The sequence below is a fragment of the Apteryx rowi genome, unplaced genomic scaffold (genome assembly GCF_003343035.1).
Source record: "Apteryx rowi isolate R43461 unplaced genomic scaffold, aptRow1 scaffold_1359, whole genome shotgun sequence".
Taxonomy (NCBI): domain Eukaryota; kingdom Metazoa; phylum Chordata; class Aves; order Apterygiformes; family Apterygidae; genus Apteryx; species Apteryx rowi.
In genome coordinates, this window is record NW_020447596.1 from 25,705 (window position 1) to 44,481 (window position 18,777).

The 18,777-nt window shown below is 48.5% G+C and overlaps 1 protein-coding gene across 3 annotated transcripts in view; it reads left to right on the top strand.

The window, feature by feature from the left end:
- Positions 1-585: 585 nt before the first annotated feature.
- The window catches only part of USP48 (ubiquitin specific peptidase 48), a 33,655-nt gene continuing 15,463 nt past the window's right edge, over positions 586-18,777 (top strand). Inside the window, exons 1-13 of one of the 3 annotated variants that reach the window (XM_026057043.1) lie at positions 586-747; positions 1,295-1,451; positions 2,527-2,654; positions 4,745-4,869; positions 5,469-5,577; positions 6,966-7,099; positions 7,347-7,429; positions 7,730-7,909; positions 10,425-10,550; positions 12,345-12,494; positions 15,446-15,646; positions 17,185-17,299; positions 17,447-17,577. In XM_026057043.1, coding sequence (XP_025912828.1) covers positions 1,355-1,451; positions 2,527-2,654; positions 4,745-4,869; positions 5,469-5,577; positions 6,966-7,099; positions 7,347-7,429; positions 7,730-7,909; positions 10,425-10,550; positions 12,345-12,494; positions 15,446-15,646; positions 17,185-17,299; positions 17,447-17,577 — 1,579 coding nt within the window. In that variant the 5' untranslated portion in view covers positions 586-747; positions 1,295-1,354. The remainder of the gene's footprint in view (positions 748-1,294; positions 1,452-2,526; positions 2,655-4,744; positions 4,870-5,468; positions 5,578-6,965; positions 7,100-7,346; positions 7,430-7,729; positions 7,910-10,424; positions 10,551-12,344; positions 12,495-15,445; positions 15,647-17,184; positions 17,300-17,446; positions 17,578-18,777) is intronic. The other 2 variants (XR_003252081.1, XM_026057041.1) reach the window with 2 other exon arrangements.

Sequence of the window (18,777 nt, forward strand, 5' to 3'; positions counted from 1 at the left end):
GTTTTGGGGGGGGGTCCTGTCCCTCGGGGTGCGGGGCGCCCTCCTGCGGGCCCCCCAAGGGGGGTGGGTGCCCCGTATCCTCCCCGTATTTTGGGGGCTGGGAGATCCCCCCCCCCATTCCCTTCCCTGGGTCCCCCAGCGTTGTGGGGACCCCATCTTCCCCCCCCTCCCCCCAAATCCCGTCCCCTCCGGGTCCTCCCTGCGTCCGGGTCTCTGGGGGGACACGCGGTTCCCCCTCTGGGTGCCCCAAGGTTTGGGGACCYCGTATGCTCCTGTCCCTTGGGGTCTGGGGGAGCCTCCCCCGTTCCCTTCTCGGGGGCCCCCCATCCCCCAGGGTTGTGGGGACCCCRCATTTATCCCTCTCCCTGCCAGGGTCCCCCAACCCCCCCGGGTAGCGGTCTCCCCTGAGGTCCCCCATTTTTTCTCTCTAGTTCCCCATCCTTTAGGCTCTCCCCATCCTTTTAGGGTTGTGGGGGACCCCCCACCCCCTCTTGCCCCCCCTCCGTGCTTTTGGGGTTGTGGGGAGCCCCTTTGTTGCCCCCAGGGCCCCACTTTTAAACACCCCCCCCCCAAGGAACATTGCTGCCTCCCCGGGGTGACAGTTGGGGCTGGTCCCGGTTCCGCAGGAGGAACTGCCGGGGGAACCCCAACTGCCTGGTGGGCATCGGGGAGCACGTGTGGCTGGGCGAGATCGACGAGAACAGCTTCCACAACATCGACGACCCCAACTGCGAGCGCCGCAAGAAGGTAGGGCCTGGCCCCCTGCCCCCCCCCAGACACCCCCTGCCCTGCGTGGCCGGGGTCGGCCCCTGGGGAGGTGAAGCCTGCCCAWATCCTAGGAGTTTGGGACCAACCCTTAGAAAGGTGAAGCCCAGCATGAGAAAAGATCTGGTGTCTTCCGCCCTGGGTGYGAGCGGCTCCCGGGAGCTGGGATCTGCCGTTTCGGGGGCCGTTGCTGATGTCCTGTAGGTGATCCATGACCCGCAGGCGAAGTGATGCTAGTGCAGCCTTTCCCTGATAAGCAGCCTGCCTCTGTGCAAGAGGAACGTGTGCCGAAACCCCTGGAAGAAAACTTCTTGATCGCTCGATCATAAATTTGTGTCTTTGTGACTCAGAAGGGAAGCGGGAGGGTTTTTCTCTGGAATCCCTCTAAACAGAAACCCCCTTGATATTAATAACCCATTGCAAGCTCAGTTAAAGGTAATAGAGCAGAACAGCTGACCCAACTGTTGGATTTCTCTGTGTGCTGCTTTGGAGTAGCGAGTTACATGTGTTGCTTTCTTTTTTATGCTAGAATGCGTTCGTGGGCTTAACGAACCTCGGAGCCACGTGCTACGTGAACACTTTCTTGCAGATGTGGTTTCTTAACTTGGAGCTTCGGCAAGCCCTTTACTTGTGTCCCAGCACCTGCAGCGAGTACACGACTGGCGAGGGCATCCCAAAAGACAAAGGTCAGTGGAAGGTTGTAACAGCTGTCCGTACCTTTTCCTTGGGGTAAACGGAAGGTGTTTGGCTCATTTGAGCGCAGAGGAATTTCATCGGCGTAGTGAAACACCTGCAACTTGCGTGTCCTCTGACACGGGTTATCGCTCTGCTTTACGGTCAGAATAGTAATAAATGTCACATCCGAATAAGTAGAAAAGGAAGAATTGCGATGTTTGCTTTTATATTTTAAAAGTGCCTTAGCAAGGTGATTAGCAAGGTGCTTCTTTTCACCGTTATTTCTAAAACCTGATGCGGCATTCATTTTCTGATAGCGTTTGTCACTGGAATTGATGGCTGGAGTAATAACTATTTGTCCTATCTGCAGAGCACGCTGCTCTCTTTAAGTACTTGACCTAGCTTTTAGGAGCAAACCAACCTAAACCATTCTTTACCAGAGTTATTTTTAAATCGGGGTGAGTTGATCTGGTTGAAAACTTGTTTTAGTGTTCCTTTTTTTTTTGCCAAGATGCTTCATGGCTTAATGATGATAGTGGAGCAAGCGAGGGAGTGGCTTTTGCTACCATGGAGCTGCACCTTGTCCCATGAGAGGACAAGTATTTCGGTACCCAGTAGGCACGAGACTTTAAGTGCCAGCGCAGTAGACCTGACGGGCTTGGGTGAGATATGGTTTTGTGTTGTATACAGCGCTCTAGCCGTACCTTGAGTTAGTACAGCTGCCTGATATCTTCCGGTCCTGTTTTTACAGTATTTTGTGAATGACGTGCTGCCATTTGGTTTAAATAAGAAGTTGCTATGTGGTAATCAGCACATGCTGCTTAAACTCTTTACTAGCAGCTCACGTTAGGCACTGTGGGATATTTGGCCTGAGCTGTGACTTAGCTGTCATAACTAGTACTAACTGTTTCAGGTCTCATGATTAAAAATGTTTATTAAAAAACAAACAAACAAACTTTTGCTCCTAATCATTAAGCTTACGTGTGTAAACAACAAAGAAAAAGCAAATTACTTTAACTGAACGGTTTTATCTTGAAATGAGAAAACGTAACTCGCTAATAACTTGTGTGACTTGTTTTGTGCTAGACTACGAGCCTCAGACCATTTGTGAACACCTCCAGTACTTATTTGCCTTGCTGCAGAACAGTAAAAGGCGATACATCGATCCTTCTGGGTTTGTGAAGGCGCTAGGCTTGGACACAGGACAGCAACAGGTACGCTTGAGACAGACGTCTTCCTGATGGGCTCCCCCTGATGCGCTCTCTTTTCTGACCGCCTTTGCCTAGGGACGAGTAATTACCTTCTTTAAAGGAGCGGGAAACTGCCCTTTTCTGTTATTCTGCCGTCTCCGAGCGGTGATCTCTGGCTCAGCCTCATTTGTGCAAATACAAAGGGACAAGTGGTGCTCCAGGCCCTTCCTGTCCCTGTGCAGGGACAGCGGGAGCCCAGGGCCCCGGCGCAATGGGACGGGGCGTTAGCGGGTGATTAACCGTGGCACCGCAGAGCAGCCTTCGGGGTGGGAGCGGGCTGCGAGGAAGGTGCCTGGGCTGCTCCTCCCGCGCCTGGGGGCAGGGGGAAAGGCTTTGGGGCCCGGAGTTTGGGGTCGTTTGGGGGGCTGAGGCCGGAAGGGCTGCAGCAGGATGAGGCGCAGCGGGGGCGAGAGGCGCTGGGGGCCAGCTGGAAGGCCCAGGGAGGTTGCTGCAGTGCTGCGGCTGGTCGGCAGCAGCCTCGCACTGAGCCTGGTGAAGCCGGGAACGAGGTTTTGCTCTTGCTTTGATTAGAGATGACGGGAGCAGGGATGTGAGTCAGGAGCAGGGATGTGAGTTGYGGCTAGCTGGACTTGGATGTGTTACAGGGAGGACCTGAAGTTCAGGCAGGAGGGAGGAAGTTAGAGAGATTTGCAAGTTCTCTGCAGGGACAGTGTGTCTGGGGCGGAGAAAGCGTGCGGCAGAGAGGTGTGAGCACCTGCCGGACTATCGTAAAAGTTGAAGAGGACTTAGGAAAAGGATATGTCTTGAAAGAAAGCTTTGAGAAGTAGGGGGACCATTGGAGGAAGAACGTGAGGGTGAGGAGTGGAAAGTCGCTCCGAGTCCCTGGGAGGGAAGTGGCCATTAAAGACTGGTGATATGAAAGGAGAGTAAAGTGCTGCGTGCGGTTTTAACAGCTGCGAGGAGTGGAGAGGAGGCCTGCAGGCTTGCAGCGGACATGGCAGTGCAGAGGTTAGAATTTGGAGAGGCAGCAGGTGCCAAGGGTAGGATGGGTGGGAGAGAGTTTGTTTTATAAAGGAGAGAGCCAAAGGAGAGTGAGGGTGGGAGAGGGAACAAAGAAAATTGGGTACTGGAGGAAAGGGAGGCCCTGAGACGAGTGTGGAGAAGCCCCTGAGTCTTGCGGGAGGAGCGGAAGGACGTGAAAGCCATGGGGCAGCTTCTCAGTTTTCCTTTGGAGGAATCTGAGAGTTAGAGGGAGAAGTGGAAGCAGCAGGGCAGGAGGCTTGAGGGCACGGAGGTGGCAAAAAAGCAGCCATGGTGTTTGGTGAAATTGGAAAAGGAGAGTGAACTGTGCTGCTGGGACTACGTCTGTGTCGGTGGAGCTATCGCTAGTGTGAGCTGGTGCAGCTTGGCAAGAGTCATCCCATCTCTGCTTACCTGTTGTCTCTCTCTGACATGGCTAAGCCCTATAATTCGAGCAGGAATAGCTTGTATCATACGCCAAGGCTTTGACAAATGAGTGTTAGCGGGATAARGAGGTGGGACGCAGAGATTTACTCTCCTGCCAAACCGTACTGTGGCAGAGGAAGATTAATACTCTGTAAATTATTCCGATGTTCCCTACTGGATAAGGATGTTCTGAACCTGTTGTCCACAGTGCTGTAGTCAAATGGGGTAGAGAAATGGTTCGTGTCACTGGACAGCAGAGGCTAATGCCGGCATGCAAGGTGGAGTCACGAAGGGATTTATGCGATTAACAAGCTGCTGGGGATTTTTGGTTTTGTTTTGTTTTGTTTTTTTTCCCCTCCTTCTCAGGATCCTGCAAATAGCAGGGCAGAAGTCAAACCACCCTGAGCTRTTGGCCAGGAGCCAACTTAACTCATGCTGCAGTCTCACGCTGGGGGCCTTGTGCTCCTTTTAGGCAAATTCCTCTTTTCTTTAGTTCTCYTGACTGGTCTTTTTCTATTCAGCGCACGCTGGAGTTTCTGTGCGGCCTGTGTGTAGGACTCCGTGTAATTTGCAGTAAATTAGCGACGAGGTTGTGATTGCGCTTTGCGCTGCAGTGTATTGTTAATGAACTTGGCTTTCTGTTCTAGGATGCCCAGGAGTTTTCAAAGCTGTTCATGTCCCTGCTAGAAGATACTTTATCCAAACAAAAAAATCCAGATGTTCGAAACATAGTGCAAAAGCAGTTCTGTGGAGAATATGCATATGTCACGGTGTAAGTATTTGGTCTTTGGGAAGAAGCTTTCTGTAAATATTTAAACATTTTAGGAGAATTTGAGCAGGAGAGATTCCTCTTCACAGCTGTAGAAGGCAGGTAAACTTCTCCTGAAATGTTGTGTGACAAATAGGGCTTCGCCGTGTTTTGTTTAGCTTTCAGGTTTCCTTAAGAATCCAATTCTGTGCATGTGTTGCTGCAGTTTGCCAGATGCTTTTAGTCTATTAATAAAAATTTGCTAATGAAAATCTCAGTGAGTTAATGGAACGTAAAGTCCTGGAGCCAAAAATTATAGTACTTGGATGTCATTAGACTCGGGAATGAAATGGGTACGGAGCTGTGAATTTCACCTGGAAAAGCTATAAAACGTTATATATGAGTTGTAAACAGACACTCCTGTTTTTCCTGGTCAATGCTATTATCCTGTTTACACCACGCTGCAGAGCGGTTGTGGTGTAGAGGCGTACCATATTAGGTCTGACTTAAACAGGCTTTTTCTCCTGGTTTTATAGCTCGAGTGTTAGTTTACTGATGGCTGGGCAGTTAGGACGCATGAACCAGTGAACTGATCTCATGTAAACTTTTTTTTTTCATTCCAGCTGCAACCAGTGTGGCAGGGAGTCCAAACTTGTGTCTAAATTTTATGAACTGGAGTTAAATATCCAAGGGCACAAGCAGTTGACAGACTGTATTACGGAGTTTCTTAAGGTACAAGCTCATTGTTTTTGTTTTTKTTTTTTTTGAGTCTTGCTATTCTTAATAGTGCCAGCAAAGCACTGCTTAGCAAGGTGCTTCGATTCCCTTCTTCTATTAACAGCTTTTGAGGTTGATATTACAGCAAAGTGGGCAGCTGAGATCGAGTTTTCTCAGTGGGATGAATGCAAAGGGAACGATTTCGCTGTGGACCCAGAAAATGAAGACTGAGTCATGCACCTGTGAAGCGAATGAGCAAGGGGTGGCTCTGTACCCAGAGTGTAACGTGTGGACGTGTTGCACCTTTTAAAAAACACTTTGAAGTCACGTGTTTAATGATTGTGTTTTCCCAGCAAATTTGATATGACAGAAATGCATACAAAAAGTCCCTGCACGCTTTGTCRTGAGTAGCACAGGAAGAAGAGTTGTTTTCTGTGTTTTCTGTATCGGTGCTCGTCTACATAGCAACAGGAGCCTTTCCCCTTCTCTAAAACGTGTTCTTAAAAAATACTAGCAAGGCCCCAGAATAGCTTTAGGAATGACTCTTAATTGAACTTGAAAATTGAAAAGCTCTTAAATGGCTGGCGTGCTAAAAGTTCAAGGCGTGGATTCAAATAAATATATTTAGGGCAGAACTAACCTGAAATGTAACTCTGTAGCTGAGGCTTAGCCTGGCTGTTGTGCAGAGCCTTTGCTGATGCACTCAGCAAACCGGTTGCTCTGCTCATGAAAGGTCTGCTGAGAAAGAAAGCACGTGCACTGAAGGGCAGCCGTCTCCACAGACTCCAGTACTTCTGCCCTGCAACAGTAAACTTCAAGTTTGTCTGGTCTTCCTTTAAATGAAACAGCTGGTGGTCTTTTTTTTAGGGTTGTTGGAGTTCTCCTCTTGCCCGATCGTGATATCGGCTCTACTTAGACATAGACTCTTATTTCCCAGTGATGTTTGCTTGGCTGAGCACAAGAGAATTGTAGTTTCCAGGCTAAAATGTGGGCTTTACATTAACTTGGTCCATGTGATCTCATTAAAGGGTGAGTTTTTCCATAGCCTTCGTGATAGAAACCAACTTCATGAACTTCAGTCAGGTGGAGAACAAGCCTGACGGCTTTGTAAGCTACCTGAGCACTGGAACTAGGGCTTGCTTCAGTCTAAAAGACTGTTCTTTTCCTTGAACTGAGAGCAGCCTGCTAACTCTATGCTGTAAAGCACATCAACTAAAAGGGTTGTGCGCTTTTAGCCTGGAGAATATTTTGGAAAGCAGCTCAATAGAGACTTAAATGGTTAAAAGAACTTTAATGCTGTTAAATCTCCRTCTAGCAAATAGGTCGTAGAGTTACTGTTGTTCGTAGAGTTACTGTTGAGTGGTAACTTGTTCTCAAGACTTTTCTTTTTGCCTCCTGGTCAGGAAGAAAAATTAGAGGGGGACAATCGTTACTTTTGCGAAACCTGTCAAAGCAAGCAGAACGCCACAAGGAAGATCAGGCTGCTAAGTCTTCCGTGTACGCTCAACCTGCAGCTGATGCGTTTTGTATTTGACAGGTGAGCTTCTCCTGGCACGCGTGCATGTGCTGTAAAAGTAGGAGAGGCCTGAGTTACTCGGAAGCTCTGTGGAAAGACATCTGCTCTACTCTTTCCACATTGATTTTAGATATTGAGAATCGGAATGCGCGCRCGTGGCTTTTCTTGGGTTGCTTGGTGGGTTTCAGGAAAGTTATTTTGAGACATGAACCATTATTATTGTCCCCTGACACCTGTAGCTGAAGTTTGGTTGTTTGTTCTCACACAGACAAACCGGCCATAAGAAGAAGCTGAACACCTACATCGGCTTCTCTGAGCTGCTTGACATGGAGCCTTTCATGGAGCAAAAAAGTGAGTTGTGCTCTACGTGCTCGTTCACGGTAACCGCACGGCTCTTGACGCAATCTTGCCTGAATTCCCTTTTGATTGAAAAGAATGTCAAGAGTGGTTTGAAGCTGCATTTCAAACAAAAAATCACAAGTGCCTTGCTAAACAGGTTGTGGAAGCTAGGAGCTTCGAATAAAGCTGTGTAGAGGTCTTGGAGAGAAATGAGTTCAAGTGCAGTCTTTGTTTGCTGTCTTGCAAAATCAAGAAAGAAAAGATCTGTCCTGTTTTGTCCAGAGGGCTAAATAACTGCCGTTTTCCTTTCAGATGGCGTCTACGTGTATGAGCTTAGTGCCGTCCTCATACACAGAGGTGTGAGCGCGTACTCCGGGCACTACATCGCCCACGTGAAGGATCCACAGACGGGCGAGTGGTACAAGTTTAACGACGAAGACATAGAAAAGATGGAGGGGAAGAAATTGCAGTTGGGGATTGAGGAAGATCTAGGTAAAACCTTTAAGTTGTGAGTGCCCTTTTAAAATAACTCTTTTCACCAAAAAACATGGAGGCTGAGTACGTGGAGGACCTGATACTCTTAAAACAAACTGCTCCTACATGTGATTTCACATCCTAAAAGCAACGCATGAAACTGCAGTTCTGTTAACTGCAGCCAGATTTTCTTCACTCCAGCCCTCATGCGAGTGTTTATGCATACCTCGTGATCATTTCCTCTACTCTAGTTTTTCTCTTGCTTTGCCTCCTGGCAGATAACATGCTGATAACCCGGGCAGCAGTTGCCTATCAGGGTAATGCAGGCAGGCTGCTGCTTCCTTGGCCAGTATGCAAAGAGAGGCGTTAGGAACAGATAACAAGGTTACTTTCAGTTTCCTTAACATGTTATGTTTTTATTTCCACTGAGGCGTCTACTCTTAAACATTTGAGGAGGCAGTAAAAAGTCTTTATAAAAACCTTGATCAAAATAATGTACGAGAAGCCAAAATTGCCTTTTTACTTTGCGTTTTTGCTTTGCACGCTTCTCATCCTTCTGTTCTGCCGTTGTTGGCTTGCCTTGTGCTGGTGCCCTCCTGCTGCCCCGGATAACCTTGCCTGTCTGTTACCTGGACGCYGTAGGGTCTTGATTTCCCTGTACTCGCCGGAGAGCTTAGGCTGAGACTAGCATTGCTGGTATCTCAGTCTGCAATCAATACGTAGTAGCTGTCCACTTTTAAATTGACAGTTTAAGTGCCTGGATTTGCAGTTGCTCAGTGTTCTTCCCTGATTGTCAGCGCAGAACACTTTGCAGTATCAGGAAATGGGGAAATTAATGCCAGAAATTTTGCCTAAAATGTAAGTGATCTCTTTCCAGAAACATTCCCCCACCAGGACACTCACGCTTTGCTGCATCTCCAACACCAATAGTTGGACTTTCCAAAATGTTGACTTTGTTTAAAACATCTGTAAATAATAGCTTAATGAGAAGACAGATTTATCGGTTCCCTGCGTTTGTTCTGAAAACCYGTCAGCCTGAGCGCACCCCTAAGCAGATGTGGGGTGCTAGCTTGCCTCTCCTGTTTGCTTCCATGCATGTATCTGCCTGATGCCACTTAATTTTCAGCTATCTTACTCGTAAACTTCTTGCGTTTTGTCACAACTTGCCTAAACGCAGGCTCCCACCAGAGCAGCAACGTCATCCTGTTTATGCTTGACCGCCACTAACTTGCAACCCAAYTGTGAAGCTGGCTAGACATCTAGTGGTGTAAGATAGAAAAATAAGCCCTGAGAGGAGATAAAGGCTTCTCAGACTTTCTTTTTAGCCTCCCGCGTTACCCAGTGTAACAAAATAATATGCGAGTAGACTACTGTGCCCTCAATCCTGTGCAGGTTTATGCTTAAGCACAAGTAAGTATTCTCGCTGAAATACAAAACTGCTTTAAGAATGTAAGTAAAATGTGTTTAGAAGTCTCTGCAGGCTGGAAAGCCTTAATATATATATTAAGTGCTAAGCAAAATACTGGAGTTGTAATCTCATTTGCCTGTTCCAAGCAAAACTGGAGTTYGGGAGTCTCCTTCATTGCAAATGCATGCAGCAGCGGGAGAAGTTCGGTAACATAAACCAGAGGTCTGCTGTAGGGGAGAGTCCTGAAGTCTGACCGTGCAGATGGGAACAATTTTTAAATACTTGGAGAAACTGCAAATAAAATCTGTCTAGGAAATCCCCTGGACAGTGTGGTGGGGAATGCACATGAGTTTTTCCAGAATTTAAATACAAAAAAGTTTCTTTTTTTTTCCCCGTTTCTTGTTCTATTAAGTGTTTGACCAACAGAGGCTTTTCCTTTCTTTAAAAATAAAGGCCTGTTTGGTTTTTGAAGCTGCAGCTGTAGATAAGCATTCTAGTCAGGTTTCTTTGCCTGGCAGTCTGTCTGGAAATGGCACATTAGCCTGTTTTATATGGCCACATTCTTCATCTCGGTGAAAGCCGGCATTGGAATCAGATGCTCTGAAGTGACCATTTCCCTGGCTGTTCAGTTCCTAAAGGTTTTGTTGCCCCATAGACTGGTGCATATTTTTTTACATACCCAGTCATGTGTAAGTRTATTTTTTTTTCCCCCCCCCGAGGATTGGACTCTGTTCTTTGGTGTCAAGACACCAACACTAATGAGGACAGGAGGCAGGGGGAAGAAAGGATGCTTTTGCAAAGGCTGCTTCTTGGCTCGCTGAGGCTGGGCTTAGTCAGAGGGAGAAGAAAGGCTCTCTTAGAGGGCACTTCAGAGCAGGATCCGAACTCGGCGCCTCTGAATTGCCCCGGATCCGGCAACGCTAGAGGGATTTGAGTCTTGCTTGGATAAAGTTCGCCTGTGCCGTGCGCGCGAGGCTCCTGCCAGCCTGGTGCTCCGCAGAGGGAGGCCTGCCAGGGTGCAGCGCACGGTGAGAGGGGAGCTGGCTAGATGGCAAACTCGGCCCGTTAAAGGCGAGCCAGTAAGCGGGCTTGTGTGTTTATTATTCTTTGCCTTCTGTACCACAGCGGAGCCTTCTAAATCTCAGACTCGTAAACCTAAGTGTGGGAAAGGGACTCACTGCTCTCGCAATGCTTACATGCTGGTGTACAGGCTGCAAACCCGGGAGAAGTCTCCGACAGTCGAAGTACCAGGTGAGTGAGCTTGGACTCTCCTGGCCTCTCCGTCCGTTCTTGTGACGCACCGGGCAGGCCAGGAGCTGGTGCTCTGCGTGAAGCGCCTTTTGCAGCCGCTGCCTAGGAGTCCCCAAAGGTGCAATGAGGTGACTCGGTGTCAGAACCTGGGTCATCCACGGTGTAGCCCTCTGGGCTTTCCTAGCGCTTGAATAACGTTAGCCTGGCTAATACCATCCCTGTGCCCGCTCAGGCCTCACCATCTTACCAAAGAGATCAAGTGGGAGGGGGTCAGGAGGAGGTAATCCCGTGGGGAGCAACGTCCGCAGAGTATCCAGCTGCGGGCATGGAGCGTGGCTGGAGTAACAGGGCTCGCGGTCAGGTTCCCCCTGTAGCTGCTCAGGTACCCRAAGGCGAAGGAGAACAGCGTGGTTAAATGTCATCAGCAGTGCACGTACTGAACGGCAGGTGAATAATCCTGACAGATGTCATGTTTCTTTTACAAGTGCTTAATCTTTGCCGTATTGAGAATAAATGGCGTAGAAGTAAGAGGATGCAAACCCTTACAAGAATTTAGTACTAGCACGTTCGTGTCTCGCTTTAGAATTACTGGGGGTGGTAGAAATCCCTGTAGGTTTGGCCTGTGGATTTAATGATGCTTAGCATTTACATGCTACTTGATTAGAAGTATTAATTAGGCCTTAGCTGGTAGGGGTGGAGGTGTGYTCCACCTTCTTGCCTTCCCTGTGAAATAGGGATGACAGAGGTAATGTTTTCCCTTTTGACCGGAGCTGTTTGTCAGCGTTCAGTTTAGGTATTCTGGAAGAGGAGGGCAACGGTGGTGATAATTGCACAGCTTTCTCCAAACTCCCTCACAAGGACCCCCTAATCACAGCATCAGRCCTCTCGCAGCCTCCCCCCTGCCTTTGGAGCCCGCTCTCCGAGGCGTGCAGCGCTGGGAACCCCGGGCTAATTCACGCCTTGGAGCTGTCTTTGCAGCTCGCTTCCTGAGCGCTCTCGCCCTCTCTCGCCTCCTACCCCTCTGCCCAAAACAATGCTCGGCAAAGCCTCTCCACCCAGCTCCGAATTCCCGAGCAGCCCTGCCGTTGCCTTTGTTTCACATGGACGCGTGCCAGGGACACGGAGCGAAGGGCGGCAGGCAAGCCTCGTGGCTTCGGCGAGGCTTCACGCAACCGCAAGCTCAAGGCATTTTGCTTTGATGCTGCGGAGAGCGGCTTTTCCGGGACAGCGGCGAATGTCGCTTGGGTCCCCAGCCCCTGACACCGAGGGTGAGGGGGTCAGGCCGATTATGTTTTTTAATAGCGTATATTCTCCCAAGATAGATACCGCGCTCTGTGGCTGCGTAGGATTTAACCTTTCTGAAATAYTTTAGCTCTTCAAAATCTTGTTGAATTGGAAAAGGCTTCAGATAAGCAGGATTCCACCCCTCCGTTACACCATCCCTGCAAGGGAAGTGCTTTATCTTCTTTTTTTTTTTTCCCCTGCTAAAGTTTTTTCCGCTGGTGACAGCAAAAACTGCTGTCCCCCTCACCTTCCCGTCAGCGCGAGGATCGGCCCTGGCTTATCTCTGATCTCATGAGGGTTTTCTGCCCTTGCCTTCGAGGCGTGCCTGGCCCCTCTCGCCGAGATGGCACGCGCCCCGCGCCCTCGGGGCTGCGCCGAGAGCCTGTTCCCGCTCCGAGAGGAGGGGGGAAATATTTAGGCTTGCTTGTTTCCCCCCAGATAACTGCTCACAGGGGTGCTTGGCATTTTCCTCGAAGTGACTGGCGTCTTTGCTTTTCCCTTTCCCCGCAGCTTTTCTGCAGGAGCTGGTAGAACGCGACAACTGCAAGTTTGAGGAGTGGTGCAACGAAATGGCAGAGATGCGCAAACAGAGCGTGGCCAGAGGCAAAATCAAACACGAAGAGGTGAAGGAGCTCTACAAAAGGTTACCTGCTGAAGCTGGTCTGTAAGATATTCTGGTAGTATTTTGTAGTAGACCGTTGTTAAGATTAGTAATGTTTTGTAACTAATCCGCAACTTGGTTCTGTGGCCTGAACGCTTCGCTGGAAGGCATTAGCTGTAGCCCTCGCTGCGAAGAGGAGGGCGATCGCTGTCTGTCGTTGCTCTGTGTACGCTGAGGATTTGTTTTCCTTTGCTTGCTCGTCTGCCTTAACCTATTTTTCTCCTTTTTTTGCTCGTTCTAATGGCTTCTGGCATCACTAATTCCCTCTTGCTCCTTCCTCGTCAGTCTGTCTCCTGTGTGCTTCCATGCATCATGACTGTTTTCTCCTGCGCTGCGAGCAGCTCGGCTCGTTACTGCTGAGTAGCATTGAGGCAGAATAACTGGCCAGCCTCAGATTGCCAGCTCATGCCAAGTTTGGGTGCTCTTGGTCTAAATTAATCAGCAGGTAACTGGGTATGAGAACGCCTGGCCTCCAGCAGAAAATTGTTTCATCCCTACCGATGCTTCGAAGCCCCGTGTCGAAGCTGCATGCTCCTGATGAGCAACAGCTTAGTGGGGTTAATCCTTTTAATTCCTTGGGTTTCATCATCTTAGTGTGTCTGAGCGCGAGGATTTGGATACCCCCCTGCCTTTCTCTCCCCAGTCTCCCTCAAAGCAAGTGTGCGGGCGCTTGCTCTGTCCCCAGCGTGGGGAATTTCTCTCCAGTGTGCACATCTCCTGAAAACAGTAGGAACCTTGTAACTTAAAAAAAAAAAAAAAAAAAAAGGTTTTTTTTGATTGTGTAGCCCTTTAGACAATTTGATTTTATTTTTTAACGTTCTTTGGCTAAATGTTCAGAGCTGAGAACCAGAATCAAGATTCGAGTAGCTATTTAGCTACTCAACTTTTTGTCGAGGGCGTAAATGGCTCACGAGCCTTCCTGAGCGGCGAGAGCTCGGCTCCTGTAAACGTCTGCCTGTTCAATTTATGAAGCTGGCTTTGAGAACAGCGGCGCTTAACTAATGGATCGAAGGGTGTCACAGCTCATCTTGCAGCGTCCCTGCAAGCCTGGGTGCTGTTCAAATGTCACCTGTAAATCAAAGAYGCGGTGGAGGTATGAATCTGCCATGAGTCACCGTTAGAAAGAAGGAGTAGTAAGCGCAACTCGGTTTGGGTTTTTTTTCCCCCTTTAGCAGAAACAGAATAGTTTTCCCTTGGCATTTCTAACACAATGAAGGAATAAACCTTCGTGAGACGTGTTTACAAGTACAGGTGCAGACAGACTCCAGCTCCTCCRCCCCGATTTTTAGGTGGCAGCGCCTGGAGGCGCCCGCCACGTGCCCCTGCCGTTGGGCACGGCAGCTTGCTAGCGCAGCTGGAGGTGGTGTCACCCCGGGGCTGCTTTGGGTTTGATCCCTGAGGAGCTCRGGACGGTCTGTGCAGCTGTGCAGGCGTCTCTTGTGCCAGGTTTGTATAGCCGGGCCCAGAAAAACTTCCCTTCTGCGGAGGCAGCTTTCATCCCAAACTAGCAAACCGTTTCTGACAGCGTCGCAATTCTCTGGAGGTCACGGCTGCGCGAGTCTGGCGATATTATTACGTAAGATGAAACGACTGCAGATTGTCCTGCAACACAGGCCTGGCTTCCCAAAAATCCAGGGCAAGTCGGAGGACRAAGTATTTTGCTGAAGCTTCTCTGTTGCTGCTTTGTGTGAAACATTAATTTCATTTCCTTTGATAAATGTAACTAACGGCAGAACCCTTTCCTCTCCATTTCAGGATTGCCCTCATTGCATCAGCAAAATGTGTTTAATTTCTTGGCCATCCTGCTAATTTTCCAACCGTCTTTTAGAAGCTGTACTGTTTGCCTCGCCAGTGTTTGCTAGACTTGGTGTGCTAAAAGAAAGCTGCTTTGTTCTCACGCCACTGTTTGTTGCTCAGTGTGTAATTATGAACCTATCTAGGAACTCGGATGATTGCCGTTAACGGCGAATGGCAAAAGCGCTGAGATGAGCTTTTTTGCTACAGTTCTGTTTCCATTTAATCCACAGCAAGTGGCTTCAAAATGTAAAATTCTTCCTTTAAATGTAGTCACGCTTGTTCTTTGTGTTGAAGAATCGACACTGGCTCTTGGTATCAAGATAAGAGTTTATGGGGCCTCCAAACAAAGCTAGTTTACTGCTCGGGTAGAGATGCTGACCCATTTCTGACCTGCTCCTGAAACTTGGCTTTATGGGAGACTTTTCTTTTAACAAACATGGGGGGGCTCTACTGCCCTGTTTAAAATAAAAAAAAATAAAAAAAATCCCGGTAACACTGAGGAATTCGAGCATGTTACCATTTGCACTGTAAATCTCTTGATGCAGGAGTGTCTCTCACCCAGATTTGTAAGAATAGCCTAGAAGAAAACTTAAATTTTGGGCACCGAGGGGATGAGGAGAATACTGGTCTCATGTGTGCTGTGATTTACTTTTATTTTTACATCTACTCTGGAGAGCTCACTCAGTTTTGTAAAGAGCTTTTCACTTAATAATGCTTGAGCATGCCTTAAATATTGTATTCGTCCCCTGATGGACGGTAGGAAAGCCTTGCTTATGCCCTCGCCTTGAGTAGTCTGCCGTAAGCCCCTAAAGGTTTTGCAGTCTGAAAGCGTGCCCTTTCCTGTACAGAGTGCTCCATCGTTTCATATCGATTGCTTGAATATTAAATGCTCGATTGCTCTCATGCATCTAACTTCATGTAGCTTCTGCCGCAAGAGGCACCATGTTAGAAATCTGCAGTGCCGACATGAGAATTGGACAGGGAAGCTGCGTTAGATGTCTGAAAACTTGTACCGCGGCGGTTTAATCAACGGTGATAGCCTGTTACTTTTAAAAAGTATCATTGAATATCATAGTGATTATAAGATATACCATCTGCTGTGTCATGTGCTAACACGTGTGGGCTTGTTTCTTTTCCTGTCTTCCCCTCCCAGGTTCCCCGTACGACTTCATCTCTCTCGAATGGCTACAGAAATGGCTGGATGAGTCTACTCCTCCGAAGCCTATAGATAACACAGCCTGCCTGTGTTCACACGGGAAACTGCATCCCGATAAAATATCAGTTATGAAGAGGATATCGGAGTATGTGGCTGACTTCTTCTACAGGAGATACGGAGGGGGACCCCGGCTGAATGGTAAGGTGTCTGGCAGGAAAGCACCCTTTCACGTCACGTTTTTGTGTGCTAAACGTGTGTTAGAGCCTTATTCTGGTCCCGGCCTCTTGCTGGGCCATCCTTTGTTATTTTAACATAGCTTTATCTCTGCATGTAACTTCTGTGCTGCCTTGTTATTTCTGGGTTAATTTTTTTTATATCGCTCAATTACATTAGCATTCAAACAAATACGATTAGTCTGATTGAAGGGGCTGTTTCAGGCCTGAAGTCTGCTCTGTTTAGAAGCAGCTCCGCACAGAGCAACTTGTGAGAAGGTGGTGGTGCCTTTAGGTTAAAAAAAGGTAGTATTTGGAGGGGTTTCTGAAGCTAATGCTACCAAACAGCAAAACGCGCACGTGTAAACCCCCAAACGCTTCAAAACGAAGGGACGATTTTCCGTGCCTGCAGCACCTACAGGTCCGGTGTAGGCAGTGTTTCGTGTGTGGACCTCTTGCAAGCAGCCTGTGCTCTGGAACGGTGTGGGTGTGTGCTGGCCAAGGAAATCATTTACTATCTTTCACCTCTAGCGTGTCCCAAGCTGCCTTGATCTAAGGAAACACATGCGTGATAGCATATGTGCTTGTGTTGTGCACATCTGCCACGCGTTTGATTTTTGGGGTAAGCCCTTGGCCTCTGCAGTGTCTGGACATCTCTTAATCAAGCCCCAGGCTTAGTTTCTTTTATAAAGGAGCTCAGTAACTCCCACTGAGACCAAATTAGCTCAGCTCCTGCTAGGAGCTTATAGGGAAGAAATGCAACTGCTGTGACGCAGGCAGCCTTTGAAAAACAGGCCAACGTTTATTAGTCAACTGGAAGATCGCCTGCAGGTTCCCTCATTGGGTATGGCTGAGAGGGAAAGGGCTGACACGCCACGCTCTCCGTCTCACCTTGCAGCTGATGGACGTGACCCTCTGGTTCCTCTTGCTCCCTGACAAAACGTGTGACCAGGTGCCGGGCTTCCCCTCCTGTTGGTCCAGGGCAGCTTTGGAGAACGGTTTTCTTCTGGGTTTAGGTGGCGAAGTGCCGCTCCAGGAGTTCCCCAGGCTGAGCGGAGAGGATCCCCTCTTGTCTCAGCCTACAGGACGGCAGGAGACGCTCATAGGTGACATTTGAAGATGGCTATACAGCWTCTTCATGCTATAGAAAAGTCACGCTTGGGAGCGGTACGAGAACTGTTGCATGGGCCTAAATTGTCCTGCCTTCTGAATCCTGTGTCTCTGCGTGCTGGTGTGACCTCGCTCGCAGCTGTAATTGTAAACTGTTGATATTAGCAGAGCTGTGAAGCTAGCGGAACAGATCACACCTCGGCTGAGGCATTTTACGGTTATTAAGCTTTAAATGTGGCCTGATCTGGCAGTAACCACGGGCATCTTACATGTGCAGTCTCTCCTCACGAGGCAGGAGAGCTGTTACCTACATTACACTTGTCTGACAGACTAAGCGCTTTCGAGCAGCAGTGCTCAGATTTATGAAAAGCTCAGCGCTGTAGTAATAGGTTGTTTTTTTTTCCTCCACCCCAGTTAAAGCACTTTGCAAGGACTGCGTGGTAGAAAGGTGTAGAATACTACGACTGAAAAACCAATTAAACGAAGACTACAAAACTGTTACGAACTTGCTGAAAATAACTGTAAAGGGGTACGTAAGTCCTGACACCTTCAAATGTTGTCAGAGCTTTTTTAGCAGTGCTAATGATGTTTAAATAGCTTTCCTTTAAAGACCGTTTGGGCTCGGAATGAGAATGAAGTTGTGATTCGTGGTGCCAACGCTGTTCTCTGTATGCAGGAATGAYGGGTTTTGGGTTGGAAAGGCGTCCTTGCGGAGCTGGCGTCAATTGGCTCTAGAGCAATTAAATGAACAAGACGAAGATGCGGAGCACAGTAACGGAAAAATGAATGGAAATGCACAAAACAAAGGTAGTTCTTTTGCTGTAGAGATCCCCCAGCTTGTGTCTGATACCGCCTAACAAAAGACGCATCAGGTGTTGTTGCGTGTGCTGTTTTAGCTGTTTTGCTTCCACTGCCTGAGTAGGGAGGGAACGCAGCCTTAATTTGAGGAGCTTTTTCCTTGCTAAGCTTCGAAACTGCTGGMTGATCTTCGTAGCCAGAGAAGAAGATGAGGAAATCAGCAGTCTTACGAAGCTGTGTAAAATTGCCACCTAGCCGCATGATCCTTACATCCTAATTTCACCTGAATGGGAGAGCACAGGGGAGGAARAAACATAAAAATTACCTTGGGCAAAGGAATGAAGATGTTTTTTGCAAAGGTTTTCTGATGAAACTGAGCACAGCTGGCAAAGTGGCATTGGCAAAACACAGTTTCAAAAAAAAACAACAAACAAAACCAAAAACTATGACTTGGATTCTCTTCTCTGCCTGTATCATGAGTTTGAGAATCTGTGGTTTCTTTTATTTGCCTTCTGCTTTTTAAACCTTTGAAAATTGGGGGTTTCTTCAAACTTTTTGTTCCAGAACTGAGGGCAAGGAGCTGCTTTAAGTGAAAGTGGAGATGATCAGCTGATTGCATTGATCTTGGGTTTGATTGCTCCAAGAGCAACACCACATACCGCAGATCTCATGAAAATATCTCTGAGCTGGCACTGCTGATGCAGCTTGGTTGTTCTGTTGTGGCTTTTGTTGGGAGAAGAGTACTTTTCTGCATCAGCAGCTGGGTTACTGTCCCACGGATGATTCCTCTGTGGTGACCTGGGTTTCCAAAGAGGTTGCAGCTCCCAGGAGTACAGTGTTGGGTTTTGGACTGCTCGCTGGCCAGCTTGCTTGTTGTAACAGTCTGTAACAACCTGCCTTAACACACTGTCCTGTTCGTGATGCTCCAGTTTGATGGCCAGCGCTTCTGTCTCTATAGCTGAGGTTTCTAACCACTATTTACAAATTAATGCAGGGCCTGTCAAACCCCTGGCAGGCTCCCCTTGCTCGGTGACTCAGTTTGTCTTGGCCCTCGGAGCAGAAACGCGGAGCAGATCGGTGAAGAGCCGCTCCGCAATTGCCGGTTGGCGTGCCGGGGGCACAGCGTGTCCTTTGCTGCTTGGGCCTTGCCGCCGGCACCAAAGATGTGGGGGGCCAAGCTCTGCTCTTTTACCCGCTGCTATAAGCCCC